General features: G+C 48.2%; 1 protein-coding gene across 3 annotated transcripts in view; it reads left to right on the forward strand.

Annotated features, from left to right (window-relative positions):
• The window catches only part of LOC109898567 (protein TANC2), a 141,051-nt gene extending 119,583 nt beyond the window's left edge, over positions 1-21,468 (forward strand). For 2 of the 3 annotated variants that reach the window (XM_031827540.1, XM_031827541.1), the window contains 21 exons: positions 4,942-5,067; positions 6,344-6,379; positions 6,806-7,087; positions 7,932-8,053; positions 9,820-10,051; positions 10,242-10,492; positions 10,697-10,894; positions 11,058-11,389; positions 11,581-11,689; positions 11,818-11,940; positions 12,038-12,274; positions 12,474-12,659; positions 12,748-12,841; positions 12,929-13,062; positions 13,226-13,349; positions 13,587-13,762; positions 13,977-14,109; positions 15,602-15,693; positions 15,812-15,958; positions 16,935-17,035; positions 17,524-21,468. In XM_031827540.1, coding sequence (XP_031683400.1) covers positions 4,942-5,067; positions 6,344-6,379; positions 6,806-7,087; positions 7,932-8,053; positions 9,820-10,051; positions 10,242-10,492; positions 10,697-10,894; positions 11,058-11,389; positions 11,581-11,689; positions 11,818-11,940; positions 12,038-12,274; positions 12,474-12,659; positions 12,748-12,841; positions 12,929-13,062; positions 13,226-13,349; positions 13,587-13,762; positions 13,977-14,109; positions 15,602-15,693; positions 15,812-15,958; positions 16,935-17,035; positions 17,524-19,477 — 5,189 coding nt within the window. In that variant the 3' untranslated portion in view covers positions 19,478-21,468. The remainder of the gene's footprint in view (positions 1-4,941; positions 5,068-6,343; positions 6,380-6,805; positions 7,088-7,931; positions 8,054-9,819; positions 10,052-10,241; positions 10,493-10,696; positions 10,895-11,057; positions 11,390-11,580; positions 11,690-11,817; positions 11,941-12,037; positions 12,275-12,473; positions 12,660-12,747; positions 12,842-12,928; positions 13,063-13,225; positions 13,350-13,586; positions 13,763-13,976; positions 14,110-15,601; positions 15,694-15,811; positions 15,959-16,934; positions 17,036-17,523) is intronic. The other variant, XM_031827542.1, reaches the window with a different exon arrangement.
• Positions 21,469-21,508: the final 40 nt, after the last annotated feature.

Here is a 21,508-nt window from a genome sequence, read left to right on the forward strand (position 1 = left end):
GAGAGAAGGGGAGAATGTGTGGCATAGATTCTAGTCATCAGGACAGTAAGATGGAAGGAATGAGCAACATTAGTTTAGTAGAGAGAGAGGGGAGTCTGCGTAAGAAAGATGGATAGAGCGAAGAAAAGGAGGGAGGATAAACCGGGCATGGAGAGGCTTGGCCCAGGCAGCACTGAAACATCAAAGCCATGGGCATAGTCCCTCTGGTGACTGGGGAGAGAGACGGAGAGGGAGATGGAGCGAGAGAATCACACAGAGAGAGAAAGAAAGATAGGAGGGAGGCACCCTGGTAACGAGGGAGCGGAGCGAGATAAAGTGTGAATGTTGGAGAGAACGAGTGCGGCTCCCCAAGTCCACCACTGCAGTATTCAAATTGTATTAGTCACATGCGCCGAATACAACAGGTGTAGACCTTACAGTGAAATGCTTACTTACGAGCCCCGAACCAACAATGCAGTTTTAAAAAATACAAATAAGAATAAGAAATAAAAGTAACAAGTAATTAAAGAGCAGCAGTAAAATAACAATAGCAAGACTATATACAGGGGGGTACCGGTACAGAGTCAATGTGCGGGGTCACCGGTTAGTTGAGGTAATATGTACATGTAGGTAGCATTATTAAAGGGACTATGCATAGATGATAACAACAGCGAGTAGTAGCGGTGTAAAGGGGGGGTGGATGCAAATATTCTGGGTGGCCATTTGGTTAGATGTTCAGGAGTTTTATGGCTCGGGGGTAGAAGCTGTTTAGAAGCCTCTTGGATCTAGACTTGGCACTCTAGTACCGCTTTCCATGCGGTAGCAGAGAGAACAGTCTATAAATAGGTTGGCTGGAGTCTTTGGCAATTTATAGGGCCTTCCTCTGACACCGCCTGGTATAGAGGTCCTGGATGGCAGGAAGCTTGGCCCCAGTGATGTACTGGGCCGTATGCGCTACCCTCTGTAGTGCCTTGCGGTCGGAGGCCGAACAGTTGCCATACCAGGCAGTGATGCAACCTGTCAGGATGCTCAAGATGGTGCAACAGTATAATATCCTTTTGAGGATCTGAGGACCCATGCCAAATATTTTCATTCTCCTGAGGGGGAATAGGTTTGGTCTTGCCCTCTTCACGACTGTCTTGGTGTGCTTGGACCAGGCAGGTAGCCTAGTGGTTAGAGTATTGGGCCAGTAACTGAAAGGTTGCTAGATAGAATCCCAGAGCTGACAAGGTAAAAATCTGTTGTTCTGCCCCTGAACAAGGCAGTTAACCCACTGTTCCTAGGCCATCATTGTAAATAATAATTTGTTCTAATCTGACTTGCGTAGTTAAATAAAGGTAATAATATATATATTTTTTTAAAGTTAGTTTGTTGGTGGACACCAAGGAATTTGAAGCTCTCAACCTGCTCCACTGCAGCCCCATCAATGAGAATAGGGGCGTGCTCGGTCCACTTTTTCCTGTTGTCCACAATCATCTCCTTTGTCTTGATCATGTTGAGGGAGAGGTTGTTTTCCTGGCTCCACACGGCCAGGTCTCTGACCTCCCTATAGGCTGTCTCGTCGTGGTCGGTGATCAGGCCTACCACTGTTGGGTCATCGGCAAACTTAATGATGGTGTTGGAGTGGTGCCTGGCCATGCAGTCGTGGGTGAACAGGGACTACAGGACGGGACTGAGCACACACCCCTAATGGTCCCCTGTGTTGAGGATCGGCGTGGCGGATGTGTTGTAACCTACCCTTACCACCTGGGGGCAGCCCGTCAGGAAGTCCAGGATCCAATTGCAGAGGGAGGTGTTTAGTCCCAGGGTCCTTAGCTTATTGATGAGCTTTGAGGGCACTATGGTGTTAAACGCTGAGCTATAGTCAATGAATAGCATTCTCACATAGGTTTTCCTTTTGTCCAGGTGGGAAAGGACAGTGTGGAGTGCAATAGGCATTGCATAATCTGTGGATCTGTTAGGGCGGTATGCAAATTGGAGTGGGTAGCCTTTAGCTCAGTGTGGATGTTGCCTGTAATCCATGGCTTCTGGTTGGGGTATGGACGTACGGTCACTGTGGGGACGACGTCATCGATGCACTTATTGATGAAGCCAATGACTGATGTGGTGTACTCCTCAATACCATCGGAGGAATCGCAGAACATATTCCAGTCTGTGCTAGAAAAACAGTCCTGTAGCTTAGCATCTGCTTCATCTGACCACTTTTTATTGATCAAGTCACTGGTGCTTCCTGCTTGAATTTTTTGCTTGTAAGCTGAAATCAGGAGGATAGAATTATGGTCCGATTTGCCAAATGGAGGGCGAGGGAGAGCATTCTCTCTGTTTAGTGTGGGAGTATAGGAAATAATATGACCTACAATCCTTTGGCCTTCGGGACTTTGTGGTGGTAGCTGGGCAATAGGCCACCACAGTTCCTCATCCAATTAGAGACAGTGTTCTGTTGGACGTCACCAAACTTCATGTAGGGATAGATGATTGTTGTGATTATGTTCTGCCCAACATAACTCAGTCCAGTTGCAAGCCTGGAAGTGATAATGGGACAACTGTCATGTCAAATATAACAGTATGTCAGCTTATAAATACAGCCCTAGCCTGTGGCATCTTGTAAACTGGGGACATTGTGAAATGGTAGATTGAATAACTGTATAGAGAGCTTTGATCATCACACACACGCCACTGAGAGGAGAGGAGTGATTCAGTGAGGGTCATTGCTCAGGGGGAGCAGTAGGTAGGGATGTTCTGGTCTGCTGTCCTTCTACACGCCTCAGGAGCAGAGCAGGGGCAGCCACCCACACTGGGCTCTGAACGACAAGCTCTCTGCTCTCACTCCATATATCCTCTCTTTCTTTACCTCTACCTCGCTCCCTCCCCTTTCCCTCTAGCTTGTCTATTTCTCTCCTCACCTCTCCTCTCTCTTGCCCTCCTCTTCCAACCACCTCCTCCTCCATCTCTACCTCCTGCCTCTCTCATCTCCGTCTGCTCTCTTTCATCCTATGTAGTCATGCTCACTTTCAAAATGACTCTAATCTCCTGGTTCAAATGCACTAGATTACTCCAATTGACAGAGAGGCTACCTTATGAGCCTTGACATTATGTTCTGCAGAAACGCACGCCTTCCTCCCACTTTCTTTCTCTCTCTCTCTCTCTCTCCCAGCACATATCTCACATAGCAATGACTATTAAAAATACATAAAACACAAACCCAACTCCACCTAAGCAATGTGGTATGAGTGTGAAAATGTCCCCATAGCTCCACGTCAAGCCCCATGAGCTATGGCAGTGGCTACCCCCATGGACATTTATCATTGATTATGTTTTAAATATCTACAGTACCAGTCAAAAGATTGGAAACACCTACTCATTCAAGGGTTTTTCTTTATTTTTACTATTTTCTACATTGTAGAATAAGCGTGAAGACATCAAAACTATGACATAACACGTATGGAATCATATAGTAATCAAAAAAGTGTTAAACAAATCAAAATATATTTTATATTTGAGATTCTTCAAATAGCCACCCTTTGCCTTGATGACAGATTGCACACTCTTGGCATTCTCTCAACCAGTCACCTGGAATGCATTTCAATTAACATGTGTGCCTTGTTAAGTTAATTTGTGGAATTTCTTTCCTTCTTAATGCATTTGAGCCAATCAGTTGTGATGTGACAAGGTAGGGGTGGTATACAGAAGATATCCCTATTTGGTAAAAGACCAAGTCCATATTATGACAAGAACAGCTCAAATAAGCAAAGCCAAACGACAGTCCATTACTTTTAAGACATGAAGGTCAGTCAATCTGGAAAATTTGAACATTTCTTCAAGTGCAGTCACAAAAACCATCAAGCGCTATGATGAAACTGGCTCTCATGAGGTCCGCCACAGGAAAGGAAGACCCAGAGGATCATGTATTATTATTTTTATTATTGTTTCATTCACTTGTATTTTTGACCTGCACTGTTGGAGCTCTGAGCTTAAGAATTCATGTCACTAATAAACTCATCTAAAATCTAAGTCTAATATAGCTGCTCTCCCACACCAAGGTCCCCGCAAACCACCGTAAATCTGAGATCCCACTCGCCACATGCCTGCTACAGTTTTAGCTGTATTGCAGTGGAAAGGTAGTAGTCTGGGAGGGATCCCTGCCATAGGTAAAACAGATCACGGGTTGCAGTTTAGGTGAGTGGTGGATAGAACTTATTTTCTTCCATTTAATTGTTGTTAGCACCAGCTAGCCCAGTGGTTCAGAATTTTGTGGTATGTGGGTATGCAGGGTTTTATTGAAGCCCATTAAAAAAAACAGGATTACACTCTTTTCCTCACAGGAAGGAAGGAGTTGCGTTGTCAGTCCCTTCCTGTAGCACGAGGTTATCTCTGTCATTCTCCATAAAGCTCTTATCCTAAAGATAAAAACTCTTCACTGCATTATCTTCCTACTCTTTCTTTTCTCCCTATTGAGAGACAGGGTTTTTTGGGACAACTGGAAGAGCTCCAGACTTGGGTATATTGTTAACAGAGAGGGGAACAACTAAACAAACTATCTGGAAAAGGGGTCGTCCGAGGAAGGGAATGTGTATGAGGTCGCACACTTTCACACAGGCTCACACACACATACACTCTACCACGCTATAGCTACACACATTAGTTCACATTAGTCTTAGACACTGACCAGTTTAAACCACTTCTGTTTGCTTGGAGATGGATTTCAAATGAGTCTGGTTCATAGTGGATCTCAATGGGGAGGTATGGAACTGATATGTTTGTCTATTTCCAAGGGTGTCTGTCGTTAGCATTAGCAATTTAGCATTCAGGTTTAGGCGGTTCAGTGATTCCTGGCTTTGTTTGACTAACTTTCTTCTCTCTCATCTGTTGCACCCATTAACCACACACACACACACACACACACACACACACACACACACACACACACACACACACACACACACACACACACACACACATTAGCCACGAGTTCGGCCCACCTGGAGGACCTGGCCTACCTGGATGAGCAGAGACACACTCCCCTGAGGACCTCCCTCAGGATGCCCCGTCAGAACTCTGGGTCTGGGCGCTCCGGACATGACCTTAGAGGTACGCTTCATATCTCTCTTGGTGGGGGTGTGGTTAATAAGTGGGCAGGTTTAGGATCTGAGTGGGCAGGTTTAGGATCTGAGTGGGCAGGTTTAGGATCTGAGTGTGGGATACTGATGGATGAGGAAATGGGGGTGGGGCCATTTTGGGGTGTGGGTCAGGGAGTGGAGGTAGGGTGATTTAGGGACTGGGGTTGTGAGTGGTAATTTTGTGGTGTGTGCTAAATCTGCTTCATCTTCCTATTTACTCCCATTCTACCTTGACCATGCCCAAAATCTGTCAAGGTGTGTGTGTTTGAGAGAGAGATTGTGTGTGTCTTTGAGTATTCCTTGTAAGTCAGTATGTTAGTAAGTATGATTTGTGAGTGAGTGTATATCTGTGTAGACATACTTGGTGCACCATCTAAACCCTGGCCTGGTGTGCCTGGTTCACCACACACACACACACACACATCCTGGTACACCTTAATCCGTCTCCCCTCCCAGTTCAATGTTATTGACTTTCCTCCTCACCACTCCCTGGCTCATCTGTCACTGCAGGGGTCCTGTCTGAGGTCCCATCACTCATGGCCAAGGCTTTATAAGGCTTAAATCACACTCACACTAGCAAAGACACACACACTGAACACACATTGAACACGCACAAACACACACACAAACAGACTTGCACACACACACACACACAGATATTCAGATGTATACACACAAATACACACACCCTATCTTTCTCCAATTCTTTATACCTCTCCCTCTATTCCTCCCTCTATATTCCCTACCCTCTCGCTGACTGTATTTTTAGCCCCCTGCCTGTCACACTATCATGCTTACCACAGCACTTTCTCCCTAAGATCAGACCACACCGGGAATGAAAACTCATACAGACATATCGCCTTACCTTTGCCTTTCTTACTCCTCAGTACAGAACTACTGGACGCACAAACTCTCACAACCTCTGCTCTGAGGCATATACAGAAAACATGGTCTCCAAGAACAAGAAATATGCTCAAACGATATTTGTATGTGTCTGAGGCTTCATCCTAGGATCAGGGATGAAACATTGGGTGTGGCTCCCCACCACCCTGCTCCCTCCCTCCCTCTCACCATCCACTCTCCTCTGCTAGCTAGATGCACCAACCCTCCCATCCATCTTCCCCTTTCTCCTCCCCTTCCCCTGTCCTTCCTTCCTTCCTTCCATCTCTCTCTCTCTCTCTCTCTTTCTCATGCTTTGTCTCTTTCTCCTCTCTTGCATTGTCTCTCTCCTCTGTCCTCTGCCTCAGCTTCTGCTTACAGCCATGCCTGGCAATCTAACTCACGTAAGTGATGCTCCTCTCTTTCTCTTCTCCCATTATAAGGCATTATACTGTTCTACATCATAATGCCACGTTATAATGATGTGCTTATTAAACTAGTGGTGCTGTATTAGTAGGAGTACAGTATCCCTATACTACAATATGTTATCTAATCCCCTGTCCCCCGCTCTGCTAACAATATGTACTTGTTATATACAGGCAGTATCTACCCATACACTTAGTAATTCTGTTTCATTATGTAGTTCTTAGTATGAAGCCCAATGGTGGCGTTCACCCATGGTGTGTGTTATTTTGATGAACATCCCCCTCTATGGGTGACAAGCTGACGTTGCACTGAGGAAATGACAATGACAGTGCAGTGGACTCTACACATCAAGTCCTGTGTCTTTTCCCTCACCTGTAATCTGTCCCCTTCCTCTCTCTCTCCAGTACGCTTTGCCCCCTACCGCCCCCCGGATATCGCCCTCAAGCCCCTTCTGTTCGAGGTGCCCAGCCTGACAGCTGATTCCCTCTTCACCGGGAGGGAGTGGCTCTTCCAGGAAGTGGACGCCCGTCTTCACGGCGACGACTCGGCAGCCAATCGAGGTGTGGTTGTCGTGGGCAACGTGGGCTTCGGCAAGACTGCCATCATCTCCCGCCTGGTGGCACTCAGCTGCCACGGCAACCGCATGAGGCAGATCGCCTCGGACAGCCCCCACGCCTCGCCCAAACGTACGCTTATACTGTCATACAGGAGTGTGTGTGTGTGTGTGTGTGTGGCAATGATCCATGCTGGCTGCTGCTAGAAGGGCCTGTTGTACTGGGCAATGGTGGAAAAAGTACCCAATTGTCATACTTGAGTAAAAGTACCGATACCTTAATAGAAAGTTACTTAGGTGAAAGTCACCCCGTAAAATACTACTTGAGTAAAAGTATTTGGTTCTAAATATACTTAAGTATCAAAAGTAAATGGAATTGGTCAAATATACTTAAGTACCAAAAGTAAAAGTATAAATCATTTCAAATTCATAACATTAAGCAAAGCATATGGCACCATTTTCTTGTTTTTAAAATGTATGGATAGCCAGGGTACACTCCATCACTGAGACATCATTTACAAACTATGCATCTGCGTTTAGTGAGTCTGCCAGAACAGAGACAATAGGGATGACCATGTGTTCTCTTGATAAGCGCATGAATTTGACAATTTTCCTGTCCTGTGAAGCACTCGGCATGTAATGAGTACTTTTGGATGGCAGGGAAAATGTATGGAGTAAAAAGTACACTACATTCCCCCCCAAAAAATAATGTAAGTAAAAGTTGTCCAAAATATAAATAGTAAAGTACAGATACCCCCAAAAAATACTTTCAAATGATACTGAAGTATTTTATACCACTGGTACTGGGTCTTAAGATGCGTGTAAAAAGCATCCTTGTGTCTGTGTAAATAATGCACACAGTAGATGCACTCAACTTGATCTATAAACCTACTTCTCTCTCTCTCTCTCTCTCTCTCTCTCTCTCTCACACTCTCACTCTCTCTCACACTCTCACTCTCACTCACTCACTCACACAGATGGGGAGACCCTTCCCCTCACCCATCCCCAGCACTCCCATGGCACCCTGGGGGGCAGCTGCCCTGGCACCCCCGAGATGAGGAGACGCCAGGAGGAGGCTTTACGGCGGCTCGCCTCACAGGTACAGTACTACTACACCACCACACCACGGCTGCATCTCAGTAGTCTTAAGTACCATTCAGGACCACCCTGACCAGCTGGGTGAATCCTTGCTAAGAGGTACATGTCTGGTTTACACTATGTTCTATTTTTATTTGAACGTTCTACACCGGTGTGCCTTACTGAACGTGGCCCGGAATCAACTAATTCACTGGTCATTGAGACATTGCTAAGGGGGAAGGTGTGTTGATACTGGTCTGAAATCAAAGCCTGCACATCTGCTCCTTTGTTCTTCAGTGTCAGCAGCTCTTTCCTACAGTGTCTCTGGTCTGGAGGCTGTCTCTGCCCTCTGACCTCCTTGTGGCCTTGTCCTCTCCCTTCTCACTCTATTATTCATTCTCTCTATCCGCTGCCGCTCTTCTCTCATTCTCTCCATTATCTGCATTCCGTTCGTTCTACATCCTTTTCTCTCGCCATGCTCTCTCCCTATGTCCTTAACCCATCCTGTCTAGCAACACTGATGCTAATGTCTTCCTTTATTCACTTAGCACTCTCTCTCTCCCTCTTCCTCCATCCACTGTCAACTCCTGCTATCCAATCTGGCTCTTCATTCCGTCTCTATTTTTCTCTCTCTGTCTATCTCTCTCCATTCCATTTTCATGACTGGCGGTGTTGTGCAGACACAGCAGAAAAACAAAGGGACGCCCCCCCCCCTCTCTTGCTGTCTCTCTCTTGTTTCCTCTGTCTCTGTGCTATGACCTAATGAAATATGCATAGGCCCAGGGAGCAGTGTTCCAGCCGAGCCATTAGATCCCCTTAGCGGCCACATGCATTCTTAATGATAGCCTGCTCCAGTGGTTGACCCACGCACAGACACTTTCTACACATACTTTACACTCACACTTTACACACACACACCCACACTACACACAACACCAGCACACACAAGCATCACAAATACTACAGACATCCCTGTGGATGTCAGTGGCCAGAAGCATATGGCAATGAATATGTGTATGACCTGAGTGAAGCGCTCTAGTCTGGTCTGAAATAATCCTGAGCGAAGCTTTAAGTTGGAGCCAGTCTGAAGCCTACTGGCTTTCCTCAGCATTCCAAGTCCACTCTATCCAAGGCGGCGCTGTATTATACCATACATTAAACTACTGATCTAGGATCAGACTACCTAACCTTATCCAACAAGGGGGTTAAAAATTATCTGATCCTGGGCCATTTCACCACACCCAGGGTCTTAGTGCCAGTCAACTCCTCTGACACACTAGAGACAAAGACCTGACAGTCACAACAAGCTACACAGCAGTCATCACTCTTCAATGAATAATGTAACATGGTATTGTTTTTCAACAATGTTTTAATGAAGCCTCAATCTGTAGCTGTGCGTCAGTCTGCTTTAACTCTCTTGTGTCATAAAGATAATAGTGGTTAGTTGGCACAGAATGTCACCTAGGCCTGTTTGGTTCGTGTTTTATTTGATTGTTACGTGCTGAAGATTCAAGACGGAATATATTTGTGTGGGTTGATTTGCGCCCTCTTCAAATCAAATTATTTTGGTCACATACACGTGTTTAGCAGATGTTATTGCGTGTGTAGCGAAATGCTTGTGGATTGTTAAATGTACCCCTCTCTTTGGAAAAATAAAGTGTGATAATCAGAGATATCGAGATAAAATATAAAATATATTTTCAATTTCAATGGGATCACCTATATAAATGTTTTATTTTATTTTTAATCTCCCCCACCCCACTCACTTCCACTCTCTATCGCCCCCAGGTGGTGGCATACCACTACTGCCAGGCGGACAACGCCTACACGTGCCTGGTGCCAGAGTTTGTCCACAACGTGGCGGCTCTGCTGTGCCGGGCACCCCAGCTCACGGCCTACAGGGAGCAGCTTCTGCGGGAGCCCCACCTGCAGAGCACCCTCAGTCTGCGCTCCTGTGTCCAGGACCCCCTCAATGCCTTCAGGAGGGGCGTGTTGGAGCCCCTCGACGTCCTGCACAGAGGTCAGGGGTGTTCAAGGTTTTATGGAACTGCATAGGAGCTGGTCATTTGATAACTTGTTATTTCCTCTCAGGGTTTGGGCCAACTCCATTCATGTTTTCCAAAAAACAACTAAATGTCCCATCTCAGTAGCTCATAGTTATTTCCACTTCTTGTCCTGATAAACAACCTTGTTGTCTTTGTGTTCATCAGAGAGGAAGATAGCATGTGAGGAGGACCTGATCATTCTGGTAGACGGGCTGAATGAGGCAGAGTTCCACAAGCCGGACTACGGCGACACCATCACCTCATTCTTGTGTAAGACCATGGAACGCTTTCCTCCCTGGCTCAAACTGGTGGTCACCGTCAGGACCTCCCTACAGGAGATCACACATCCCCTCCCGTTCCACCGTATCTCTCTTGACCGCCTGGAGGAGAATGATGCCATAGACCAGGACCTGCAGGTAGGGTTCAGGTTTACACCAAACCATCTGTCTGACATCTTTACTCTCTGATAGTCATCTTTCACTTCAACCTCAATCATTGTAGTAAAAGTAGTCGATCGTGATTTAAAACAATTATCGTCAACTATTGTGATAAAAGCAGTCATGGTGATAGTATTACCGAGTTATCATGATGCTGAACTCCTTTCTCTTCCCAACCTGCAGGGCTACCTGCTGCAGCGGATCCAGGGCAGTGCTGAGATCCAGAGCAACGTGTCTCTCAACGGGCGTCTGGACAACGCAGCCTTCGCCAAGCTGAGCACCCACCTTAAGGCCCTGAGCCGTGGCTCCTACCTCTACCTGAAACTGACGCTGGACCTCATCGAGAAGGGCTACCTGGTGCTCAAGAGCTCCAGCTTCAAGGTGAGTCTGTGTCTCAGTCCTGGAGCTATATACTGTATGTCGCTCAAGGTTTTTGCTTGTGTTCCATATTCTGCCTGTTTGTGTGTTTATCGCTCTCTGTAAAAGTTTATATGATGTTTCCTTACAAAACTGACCCGAGGTGTTTCTCCATGTCTCCCCCCAGGTGGTGCCGGTGAGCCTGGCTGAGGTGTACCTCCTGCAGCTCAACATGCGTTTCCCCACCCAGTCGTCCTTCGAGCGTGCCCTCCCCCTGCTCAACGTGGCCGTGGCCTCCCTCCACCCCCTCACGGACGAGCAGGCATACGGGGCAGTGAACGCTGGTGCCGTGCGAGGCCCTGCCCTGGACTGGGAAGACTTCCAGGGGAGACTGGAGCTGCTATCGCCCTTCCTGGTGCGGAGGAGGGACGGAACACGTATGTTCACACACCCCTCCTTCAGGGAGTGGCTCATCTGGAGGGAGGACGGGGAGAAGACCAAGTTCCTCTGTGACCCGAGGTAGGGAGACACTGGTCCCATGAGAGGAACCAACAGACCCTCTGCAAAGCCAGTGTGTACCTGGAACATCAATGTTTACAGCTGGAATTTGTGGAGCTTTCTGTTCTTAATTTCTCTCCCTCTCTCTACATCTTATCTTTCTCCACTTTCACTCTTTTCTTCCTCCCTTCTCCATCTCTCTCTGGCTGTAGGAGTGGCCACACTCTCCTGGCCTTCTGGTTCTCACGTCAGGAGGGCAAACTGAACCGGCAGCAGACCATAGACCTGGGCCACCACATCCTCAAAGCACACATCTTCAAGGTAACGGCACACCACCACCACACAACACATCACTACAGCACGCTAACACACCTCCAACACCTGGGTCAATGGCTTCTACCCACTGTGCAGTAACACTGCTGTTGATATTACTGTTATCTTCTCCACAGGGCCTGAGTAAGAAGGTTGGTGTCTCCTCGTCAGTCCTGCAGGGGCTGTGGGTCTCTTACAGCACAGAGGGGCTCTCCACTGCTCTGGCCTCACTGAGGAACCTTTACACACCCAACATCAAGGTACTGGACACACTCTCACCAGCAGTGGCCTAAACCAAAGCACTATTACATTACATGTTTGGTGTATTGGTTATATGTCTGACACTCCTCCCTCTAGGTGAGCCGTTTGTTGGTCCTAGGCGGCGCCAACGTTAACTACCGTTCTGAGGTTCTGAACAACGCCCCATTGCTGTGTGTCCACGCCCACCTGGGCTACTCGGAAACAGCCGGCCTGCTGCTGGAGAACGGAGCACACGTAGACGGAGAGTCCGACAGCGGCCTCACCCCGCTGGGCTACGCCGCTGCCGCTGGACACCTGTCCATCGTCACTGCGCTCTGCGCCTGCAAGGCTAAGGTCAGGGACCAACCACCAATTTGGCAATTGAGGTTTATTACAACAGCATTATGATGCATTTACACAACACGATATAACTCTCTGGCAGCCATGTTGGAACCTACTGGGCAAAATGTACCAATAGGTATTTTTGAACAGTGTCTGCATGTGACGTCTGTGTGTGCATGTGTATAATGACCCTCTCTCTCCCTGTGTGTAGGTGGACCACCTGGACAGGAACGGTCAGTGTGCGCTGGTGCACGCTGCACTGCGAGGACACCTGCAGGTGGTCAAGTTCCTGATGCAGAGTGACTGGAACCCTGACGGACAGCCCCAAGGAGCCTTCACCAAGAGTCACGCTGTCCAGCAGGCCCTTATAGCAGGGGCCAGCATGGGATACACAGAGGTACACACACAGGTGCACACACACACACACACACACAAACACACACCCACCGTACACACACTAAGTCTGAATGTTGTCTCCTGTACAGATCGCCTCTTACCTATTGGACCTGCCAGAGAAGGATGAGGAGGAGGAGGAGCGAGCACAGATCAACAACTTTGACACACTCTGGGGAGAGACTGGTACGTGCTATTTTGTGTATGACTGTATCAAAGTCTGTCGAATGCTTTTACCCACACTGACCCTGGCTTCCCCCTCTCCCACTGTAGCTCTGACTGCAGCAGCAGGCAGGGGGAAGCTGGATGTGTGCAGGCTGCTGTTGGAACAAGGGGCAGCGGTTGGACAGCCTAACCGCCGGGGCATCGTGCCTCTCTTCAGCGCTGTGCGCCAGGGACATTGGCAGGTGGGTGGGCACTTTTTGAATTTCATACCCACTCATTATTTCAAGTCACAAAGCCATACAACTTAAATGGGAAATATTCAAATACACTACTGGCAATGATAGAGAACAATGGTGACAAACAATACTAACGTAGCTACATACTATTGGGTTTCTTGCTCATCAGATAGTGGACCTGCTGTTGAACCATGGAGCTGACGTCAACATGGCAGACAAGCAAGGCCGCACGCCCCTCATGATGGCCTCCTCAGAGGGCCACCTCGGCACAGCAGAGTTCCTACTGGCACAAGGTCAGAGTTCAGTTCACCCTCAACATCACCACCACCCACTCTACTAATCTCATTGGTTCAGAGTACCTAGTGTAAAAGTGCAAAGGCAACTGCAAAGTGTAGGTTTGACTTCCACATGGGCAACATATAGCAGACATAAAGTATGTGTAGTATTTAGTAATGGACAAAACAGCTGCCAAGTGGCCATGTTATGACCCTGGCTGCCATGAAAACGTGACCTTTAACCCCCTCTTGCAGGTGCGTCTCTGGCCCTGATGGACAAGGAGGGTCTGACTGCTCTGAGCTGGGCGTGTCTGAAGGGCCACATGCCATTGGTGCGCTGCCTGGTTGAGAGAGGCGCGGCCACCGCCCACGCCGATAAGAGTGGACGGACCCCCCTGGACCTGGCCTCGTTCTACGGAGACTCAGAAGTGGTAAGTGGTCGCTGGTCACGTTGATGACCTCCCCATGGCAGTGCAGCACGGAGAAAGTTTTCACTGTTGTTGATTGGAATAAGTACCTGAAGGTAGAATGCTATTCTGTTCTTTCTCTTCTCCTCCTCTTCATTTTCCCCCTCAAATTTTCTTCATCCTTTAAACTCCCATCTTCCCTCTCTTATTCCCCGTCCGTCCGCCCGTCTGTCTCTAGGTGCAGTATCTGGTGGACCACGGGGCGATGATAGAGCATGTGGACTACAGTGGGATGCGACCTCTGGACCGGGCCGTGGGCTGCAGGAACACCTCTGTGGTGGTGGCTCTGCTCAAGAAGGGAGCCAAGATGGGTACGAACTGACTAGAGGTCACTAGTCACACACAGATTTAAAAACACTGGTATATAGGACTGTCTTCTAATTTTGCAATATTGTTCTACATTAGCTTCAGTGGTTTAGCTACAACTTTAGTCAGTTTTAGTTCTATTTAGTATACTGGTGTTTCCCCTCGGTAGGACTATAATCGCCATTGACTCCTAGAATGTTGTCAACTACATCCTGAATCTCTTCCCTATGTGGTTTGGTGATCACCAAGGCTTCGCCATGCCTTCCTCCCCAGGCACCACTAACCCCCCTCCTCTGTTTCCACCATGTTTATAATGGTGGATGTGAGGCCCCTCCCTCTGCTCCTACTGCTGCTGACATTGCTGTTGCACCTTTTTCTTTTGCTGATACTTTTTTGGCCACAGCTTCTCAATTCTGCCTCTTTCTGTTCTTTTCTTCATCTCACTCATCTCATCTCACTTTCTCTCACACACACACACACACACACACACATACACACACACACACACACTCTCTTGGTTCTGCTTATTGAGTTGGTTCCATTATGTTTCCTCTCATTTCACCCACCTAACTCCCTTCTCTAACCTGTCACTCATAACCCTGGCTCCGCCCCCTCTCCGTAATCAGGATATCAGACTCTTCCCAGTCGACCCCGAGGTAACACAGTTTGCCCTCTCTCTATATACATCTCTGCTCTTACTATCTCGTCCTCTATTTTTTTTACCCTCCTTACTCTTTATATGTGGCTTTGTGAAGTAAGCTAACCACCCAAGTCATCCACTGCCCAATAAGAGATTATGACACAAACACCACAACAAGGCCCACAGTCCATGCATTCCCTTCTGGTGTTGGGAAGCCATAAATGCATGTGTGATCCCCCTCTGCTCTGGCATGGCTTGTGCTTGCCTGTCCCCCCCTACACAGCATGCAGAATAACACAGAATAACTCTGGCTAATAATGACATATTATTGTGTATTCATGTTGGGTGAGATTGGCATTGGAACATAAATAAGTTGATCGTTTTCCGTAATCCTAGAGATTAAGTTACTGATTCTGTACTTGAGTCAGATCCTTCCTGCACCAGGTATGATGTCAATATCTATGAATCCACCTGTTAGCTGAGCGCTTAAATGGCACATGCAGGGGCAAAGAAACCCCAAACCTGTCTGTCTCAGTAAGTCACGCCATATTTATCTTGGGTAGAGCTTCATCATCATCTCAACCTGTCAACTGGTTTCGCTACACTCCGAGGTGAAGTTGCACCTACCTACAGATCTAGGATCAGTTTGCTCTCTCCAAATGCTAACTTCAACCATTACTGGAGGGAATAAACAAAACAGACCAGATCAGCGTCTAGGGGCAACTTCACCCTGCTCCTTCTCTCGTCCTTCTCATTGTCGGTCCTTTTACTCTGAGACACGCCCCCTCTTCCTGTCATTGCCACTATCCTCCGGCCACTCCCCGTTACCCTTCATGCCCCCTGCTGTCTTCCACCAGGTCCGGCCACCTGGGCCATGGCCACCTCCAAACCCGACATCATGATCGTCCTGCTCAGCAAGCTGATAGAGGAAGGAGATGGTTTCTACAAGGTCAGCCCTTCTTAGAATATAGCAATATAGCACAGCTGTCATTGAGGGTTACTGTTGTGGTGCCAAACCGTGCTAGTCTCTCGCCTTTCTGAGGGTTTTTCTTCTACCCGTCCTGTAGAAAGGTAAAGTGAAGGAGGCGGCCCAGCGGTACCAGTACGCCTTAAAGAAGTTCCCCCGCGAGGGCTTCAGCGAGGACCTCAAGACCTTCAGAGAGCTCAAGGTGTCCCTCCTCCTCAACCTGTCCCGCTGTCGGAGGAAAATGAATGTGAGTGACACTCCACTGCACCCTCCTCTATCCCCTCACCCCACCTGGCTGTGACTGGAGCTGCTTTTTTTTGCTTACACTCAACAGCATTACCATCTGCAAGGTTTACCAAGACATTACAATACAAAACAACTTTATTATCCCTCATTGGGATGTACAATACAACGACCCATACAAAGATATTTAGCTCCTCTGATAGATTATAAAACCACACATGGATTTAAGCAGTGTAAAAATATTGGTTTCAAAAGGTTGATGACGGCAATATCATTGTGCAAAATGGTACAGTAGATCAGACTTCAACATAATAACTGAAGGTAAATTTCCCTCAACTCTAGCCTCATCTAACCTAGGCCCATATCCCTGCATCTTCCATTCCCTCTTATAGTTTGCTTGGTTTTGGTTTGTGTTTGTAGCTCTGGTAACTTTAGAGGGGGTGCAAGGGGAGGTTGGTTTGGGTCAGGGCCATAGTGGCCAGCTGAGGTTCTAATGACAGAGCAGTGCAACAGCGGTTTCTGTGTGTGTGTGAATGTGTTTTTGTCTTTTGTGTTTGTGTTTGTATGTCTCTGAAAGTCTGTGTCATATGTGTGTTCATATCAATGTTTTTAATTGCTCAATTTACATGGTATCGTCATGGACTCGTGAGTTATTTTTTATTTGCCAGTGTCGTCCATTTGTCTTTCAGTCATTTCTTTCTTTGGTGTCTTCTATCTGAACACAAGTTTCCATCGATCTCATCGACTCAGTTATTCACTTCTGTATTACTCTGTATGGTTATATGTATGACTGATACAAGACTCCTGAATGACTCTCATATGACTCATGTTTGACTCTGTACATGGTTCTATGTACGTCTCATCTATAACCTTTTTTCCATTAATCTCTTGACTCACCTCTGACTCATTTCTGACTCATGTACCGCTCCACGCGTGGCTCTGTGAATGACTGTCGGCCCTGTTGCTGTTGTTGCTTGCAGGACTTTGGGATGGCTGAGGAGTTTGCTACCAAGGCGCTAGAGTTGAAATCCAAATCGTACGAGGCCTTTTACGCCAGAGCCCGCGCCAAGCGCAGCAGCAGGTAACCGTAGCAACGGGGAGAACAGGGAGGCGGTGGCCTAGCGCAGAGTGAGCTCAGCCTTAGGATCCAATTGGGCCCTCTCATGTCACATGATCACCAGGTTTCCAATGCGCTGTAGACAGATGACTACAGGGGGACATAATAGAGTTCATGAGCATTTTGGCCATGTTTTTCACCCTATGTCATGTTCAGTGGTTTTTATGTCTGCTTACACATCCTGTATCCCCTTAGCCCTATGACTTGTTCATTCTCTTGCTCATTGTCATGGCTCATTTTTTAAATGTTTTAGCGTAAGTGTGTACTTTGACTACTATGTGAGGGCAAGTCGTTTGAGCAGTTGTGGTGCTACTCCCTCACGGTCTTTGGTTTCATGCTTTGTCATGTTCATCTGTTCCACCTCTCCTGCTCCTCTCTCATTAATGCTTTCTCAATCTCCCTCTTTTCTCTCTTGATATTCCCCTCTTCACCCCCTCGTGTATCCACCTCAGGCAGTTCCACGCAGCCCTGGAGGACCTGAATGAGGCCACCCTCCTTTGCCCTAACAACCGGGAGATCCAGCGCCTGCTGCAGAGGGTGGAGGAGGAGTGTCTTCAGTTCGAGGAGCAACAGGAGCTGGACCCTCCCCCATCCCCTCCCAGAGAGCAGGCCGCGCCCCCTCCCCAGTCACTGGAGCCAGTGCAGGACCTGTTTGAAGAGGACGAGGACTACCTGGAGCAGGACCTAGAGAACCTCCCCATGGGCATGACTCCTGAGCCCCGCTCAAGCCCCTCTGGCCTGCCCCTCATCCAGAGCCTGCCCCCCTCTCCGTGCCACCGCAACTCACCCTACCTCTCCGGAGGCCCCTCCATGGTCCAGGCTTTCGAGCTGCCCCCCAGCCCCCCTTCCATGTCCTCCCCCACGCGCCAAGGCTACCAGTCCACTTCCCCGTCACTTTCCCCGACGCACCAGAGCTCCCACTACCGGCCCAGCCCTCCGCACACCTCCCCAGCACACCAGGCTTCCACTACGCCGTACAACTTCAGCCCACCACCTTCGCCTCTCCGCCGGGGGCCTCAGTACCGCGCCAGCCCCACCTCAGAGAGCGGAGGAGGTCTGTACCGGCCACAGTCGGCCTCAGCCCGCTACCAGTCGGAGCAGATACCCATCCGACCGAAGTCTCCGCTGTCTAAGATGAGCAGCCAGCGCTCCTTCCAGCTGCTCTCCCAGCAGCAGCCTCCCCAGCAGGGCCAGTGGCTGCAGCCTGCCAAGGCTCAGATCGTACGCACCAACCAGCCCAGCTCCGCTGTGCACTCCAGTGCTGTGCTGGGCACCAGTGCCTACAGCCAAATGGCCCACTCCATGAGCACCCGCCTCCCCCCCAACCTGGCCGAGCTGGGGGACGGGGTGAATATATACCCCAGTGCCCTGGAAGGGAGGCCCACGCTGCAGGTGCAGGCCAGCCTCAGTGCAGGAGCACTCTACCAACATGTTGGGATCCAGATGGTCCCAATGGAGGACGAGCTCCCCCAGCGGCCCTCCTCAGCTTACCGGCCTGGAGGTCCGCGCTACGGCCAGGCCCCCCAGATCAGCCGCAGCCAGTCGGCAGCGTACTACCCTGTCTCACCTCAGATGGAGATGGAGTTAGAGATGGAACACCAGGCGGCGCTGGGATCACCGGAGAACCCCCACGGCCTGCGCCGACCTGTCAGTGCCACCAGCGCAGAGCCAAAGCCACACGCACCCACTCCCCGGCCCCTCATGCACTCCCAGAGCGTAGGCCTCCGCTTCTCCCCCTCCAACACAAGCCTGGGTGGGGTCTCTGCAGCTAATCTAGCCCCAGGCTTCCGGGGCTCCACCTCTGCCCAGCAGATGGAAATCCCTCTACAGCTGTCCTACGAGGATGGTAGCGTCTACTGCGACGACCTCTCGCCTGTGTCTCCTCCGCAGGGCAGCGACATAAGGGTGGTGGGAGGGACGTACCCAGACAAGGCGCTCCGCTCCAGAAACACACCTTTCATGGGCGTTGTCGACAAGACGGCGCGGACTCACCAGTACCTGCCACCGCAACCGCAGACAATAGGGCGCTCCTGGGCCATCTCTTCCCTGGACACGGTGGTGACAAGCTCCACCACGTCTCCAGGGAACATTGGCCCTCAGCATGGCTACAGCCAACAGCCCAGCCTGGGACACATCGCCTACTACAACCGCACCAACAACGCCCACAACGGACACCTCCTGGACGATGACTACTACCAGCCGCCAGCTAACAGCTCACGGGATGGCAGGGCAGACGGCATGGGCCGCGTGAGCCAGGCGCCATCCTACCCAGACGTCAAGGTGGCCCGGACGCTGCCTGTAGCCCAGGCCTACCAAGACAGCGAGTACATGCAGAACTCCAGGGACAGGCAGGGCCCCACGTCCCCTATCAAACCAAAGAGACCTTTCGTGGAGTCAAACGTGTAGGGAGGGACTGAGGGAGAGGACTGATAAGCCTGCAGATATTTTAATTTGGAATGACTTATAGACAACCCCAAGGGTATGTGATGAGACTGGGAAGGCAACACTACTGCAGACAAACGCATTTAAACTCTCCTCCCATGCATCTTCTTTGCCTCTGTCCTTCACAACCATTTACTATGGATGAATACAAGAAAGCCTAAAACTGCAGTTTGCCAGGTGAATCCAACACCTCCAGTACTCCGGAATATGTTGGCCTTCTGTTTGCAGAGTAGTTTGTATAGTCAGTGGAGGGGACAGGGATGATCCACAACTTTAGGAACTGGAGTCTGTTGGAAAAGCATGTAGGACTAATACCACACACCCTGACCTGGAAACCTCCAGATCTCAAGCAGGGGAGACTGCTGCCTGCCGTTTTCTTCCTGCCCCTCAATGCCTGTCCTGGGATGGTCACTCTAGCTATGAGCACTTCCCTGCTTAACCTGTTGAAGTCCAAACTCTCAATGCCTTCTTCAGAATAACTCAATAGAAGGCCACCCTTCACTAAGATGACTATGTTCTCTGCTGTAAATGTGACTGAAAAGAGGCTTCAACATACTTGTACATAGGAAAAGCAACAAAAAAAATGTAATATTTATCATTTAAGTTATGTTTGTAAAATACATTATTTCCATTGGTTGTATTTTCTTTGCTTTTGTTTTTTTTTTTTGCTCAAGAAGTGACATGCAGCAGGCTTTGTGAAGCTTTTGGGGAACAGGCATTTCTTATTTTCCAACAACTTGAATGTTTCCTTTTACAGTTGAATTATCTCTACCAGCCAAAGCTGCAGTTATTCGAACATAACACTGTACTACATACAGTTTTAGCCACTAAAGGGTCAAAGATGTTGGCAGCATGCACACGACTTCAAATGACCTAAGTGGTCATTGAAGGACTAGTTTTATCCGTCCACAAAATAATGGAAATTAGGTGGTCAGACGTTGTCTTCAATATAGAACAGAAATGGGTCCAAAGCTAATATTTAGGTTAAGGATGTAAACCGAGTTATCAATATATTCAGAAACGTACAAAACCATCCGATGTCTACATTTTGGTTACATGAAACTAGATATGTTTTGAAAAAATACACTGAAGAAAGTGGTGTCAAGACTAGGCTACATAACATGGTTGGACTAGATTATCTATACAAGGTTGTCAATTGTGATGGATTTCATACCTTTGATTTGATGCAAGTCAATGCTACACAATTACAGTGCAGTTTACCCACCAGTTTGGTTACACCCTTTATCCTCTACTGGCACTTAGTATGAACAACAATCAGCTGAAAACATGAATCTGTGAAGTTTACATTTTTATTTACTGTAGTCTTCATTCTTGTCACTTAAAAATGTCAAACATTTAGACTAACAGTTTTATTTATAAATATTTACTGTGTATTGGTGTGCTTGATTATGTTTGGTAATAGGTGGAGGCTCTCCGGTCGGTTCATAAACACTCCAACCAGGACGTTGAAGGAAATGAGCTAGTTGATTGGATGCACCTCTTGTTAATATCAAAGGTTAACCCTACATCTGAGCCTGTTGCAGGAGGGACTTGTCAATGCCCTCTGTCTGATTAACACCCAAAATAACATTTATTTTCAATAAACTTTTTTTTTTTAATATAGTTCGTGTAAATAATTGTACATGCTGTGCTGCATAGAAATGCATGTTTGTTCTCTGCTTACTCCCATGCTGATATAAACATGTAATATGTTTGTATAGCAGTTTATCAATATTTGGAGAGGGAGGCAGAGTACAGGGTGGGGGAACAGCCATCTTTTTTCTCTTGGGCTTGCTGAGCAGAGTTCTGTAAATTGTCTGTATATGTGAGTTGTGGCGTTTTGAAACGAGAAGGTAATAAGAAACATGCGTTTTTAACCCAGTTAAGCGATTGTAAAATGTACTTATTTAAAAATGGTTACCACTTCAAGGAAAATAAATGTGGGTCGGCTCCTTTACTTTTAGCTTGTTCACACCATCATCAGTAGCGACGTCT

Source organism: Oncorhynchus kisutch, linkage group LG6, assembly GCF_002021735.2.
Source record: "Oncorhynchus kisutch isolate 150728-3 linkage group LG6, Okis_V2, whole genome shotgun sequence".
NCBI lineage: Eukaryota > Metazoa > Chordata > Actinopteri > Salmoniformes > Salmonidae > Oncorhynchus > Oncorhynchus kisutch.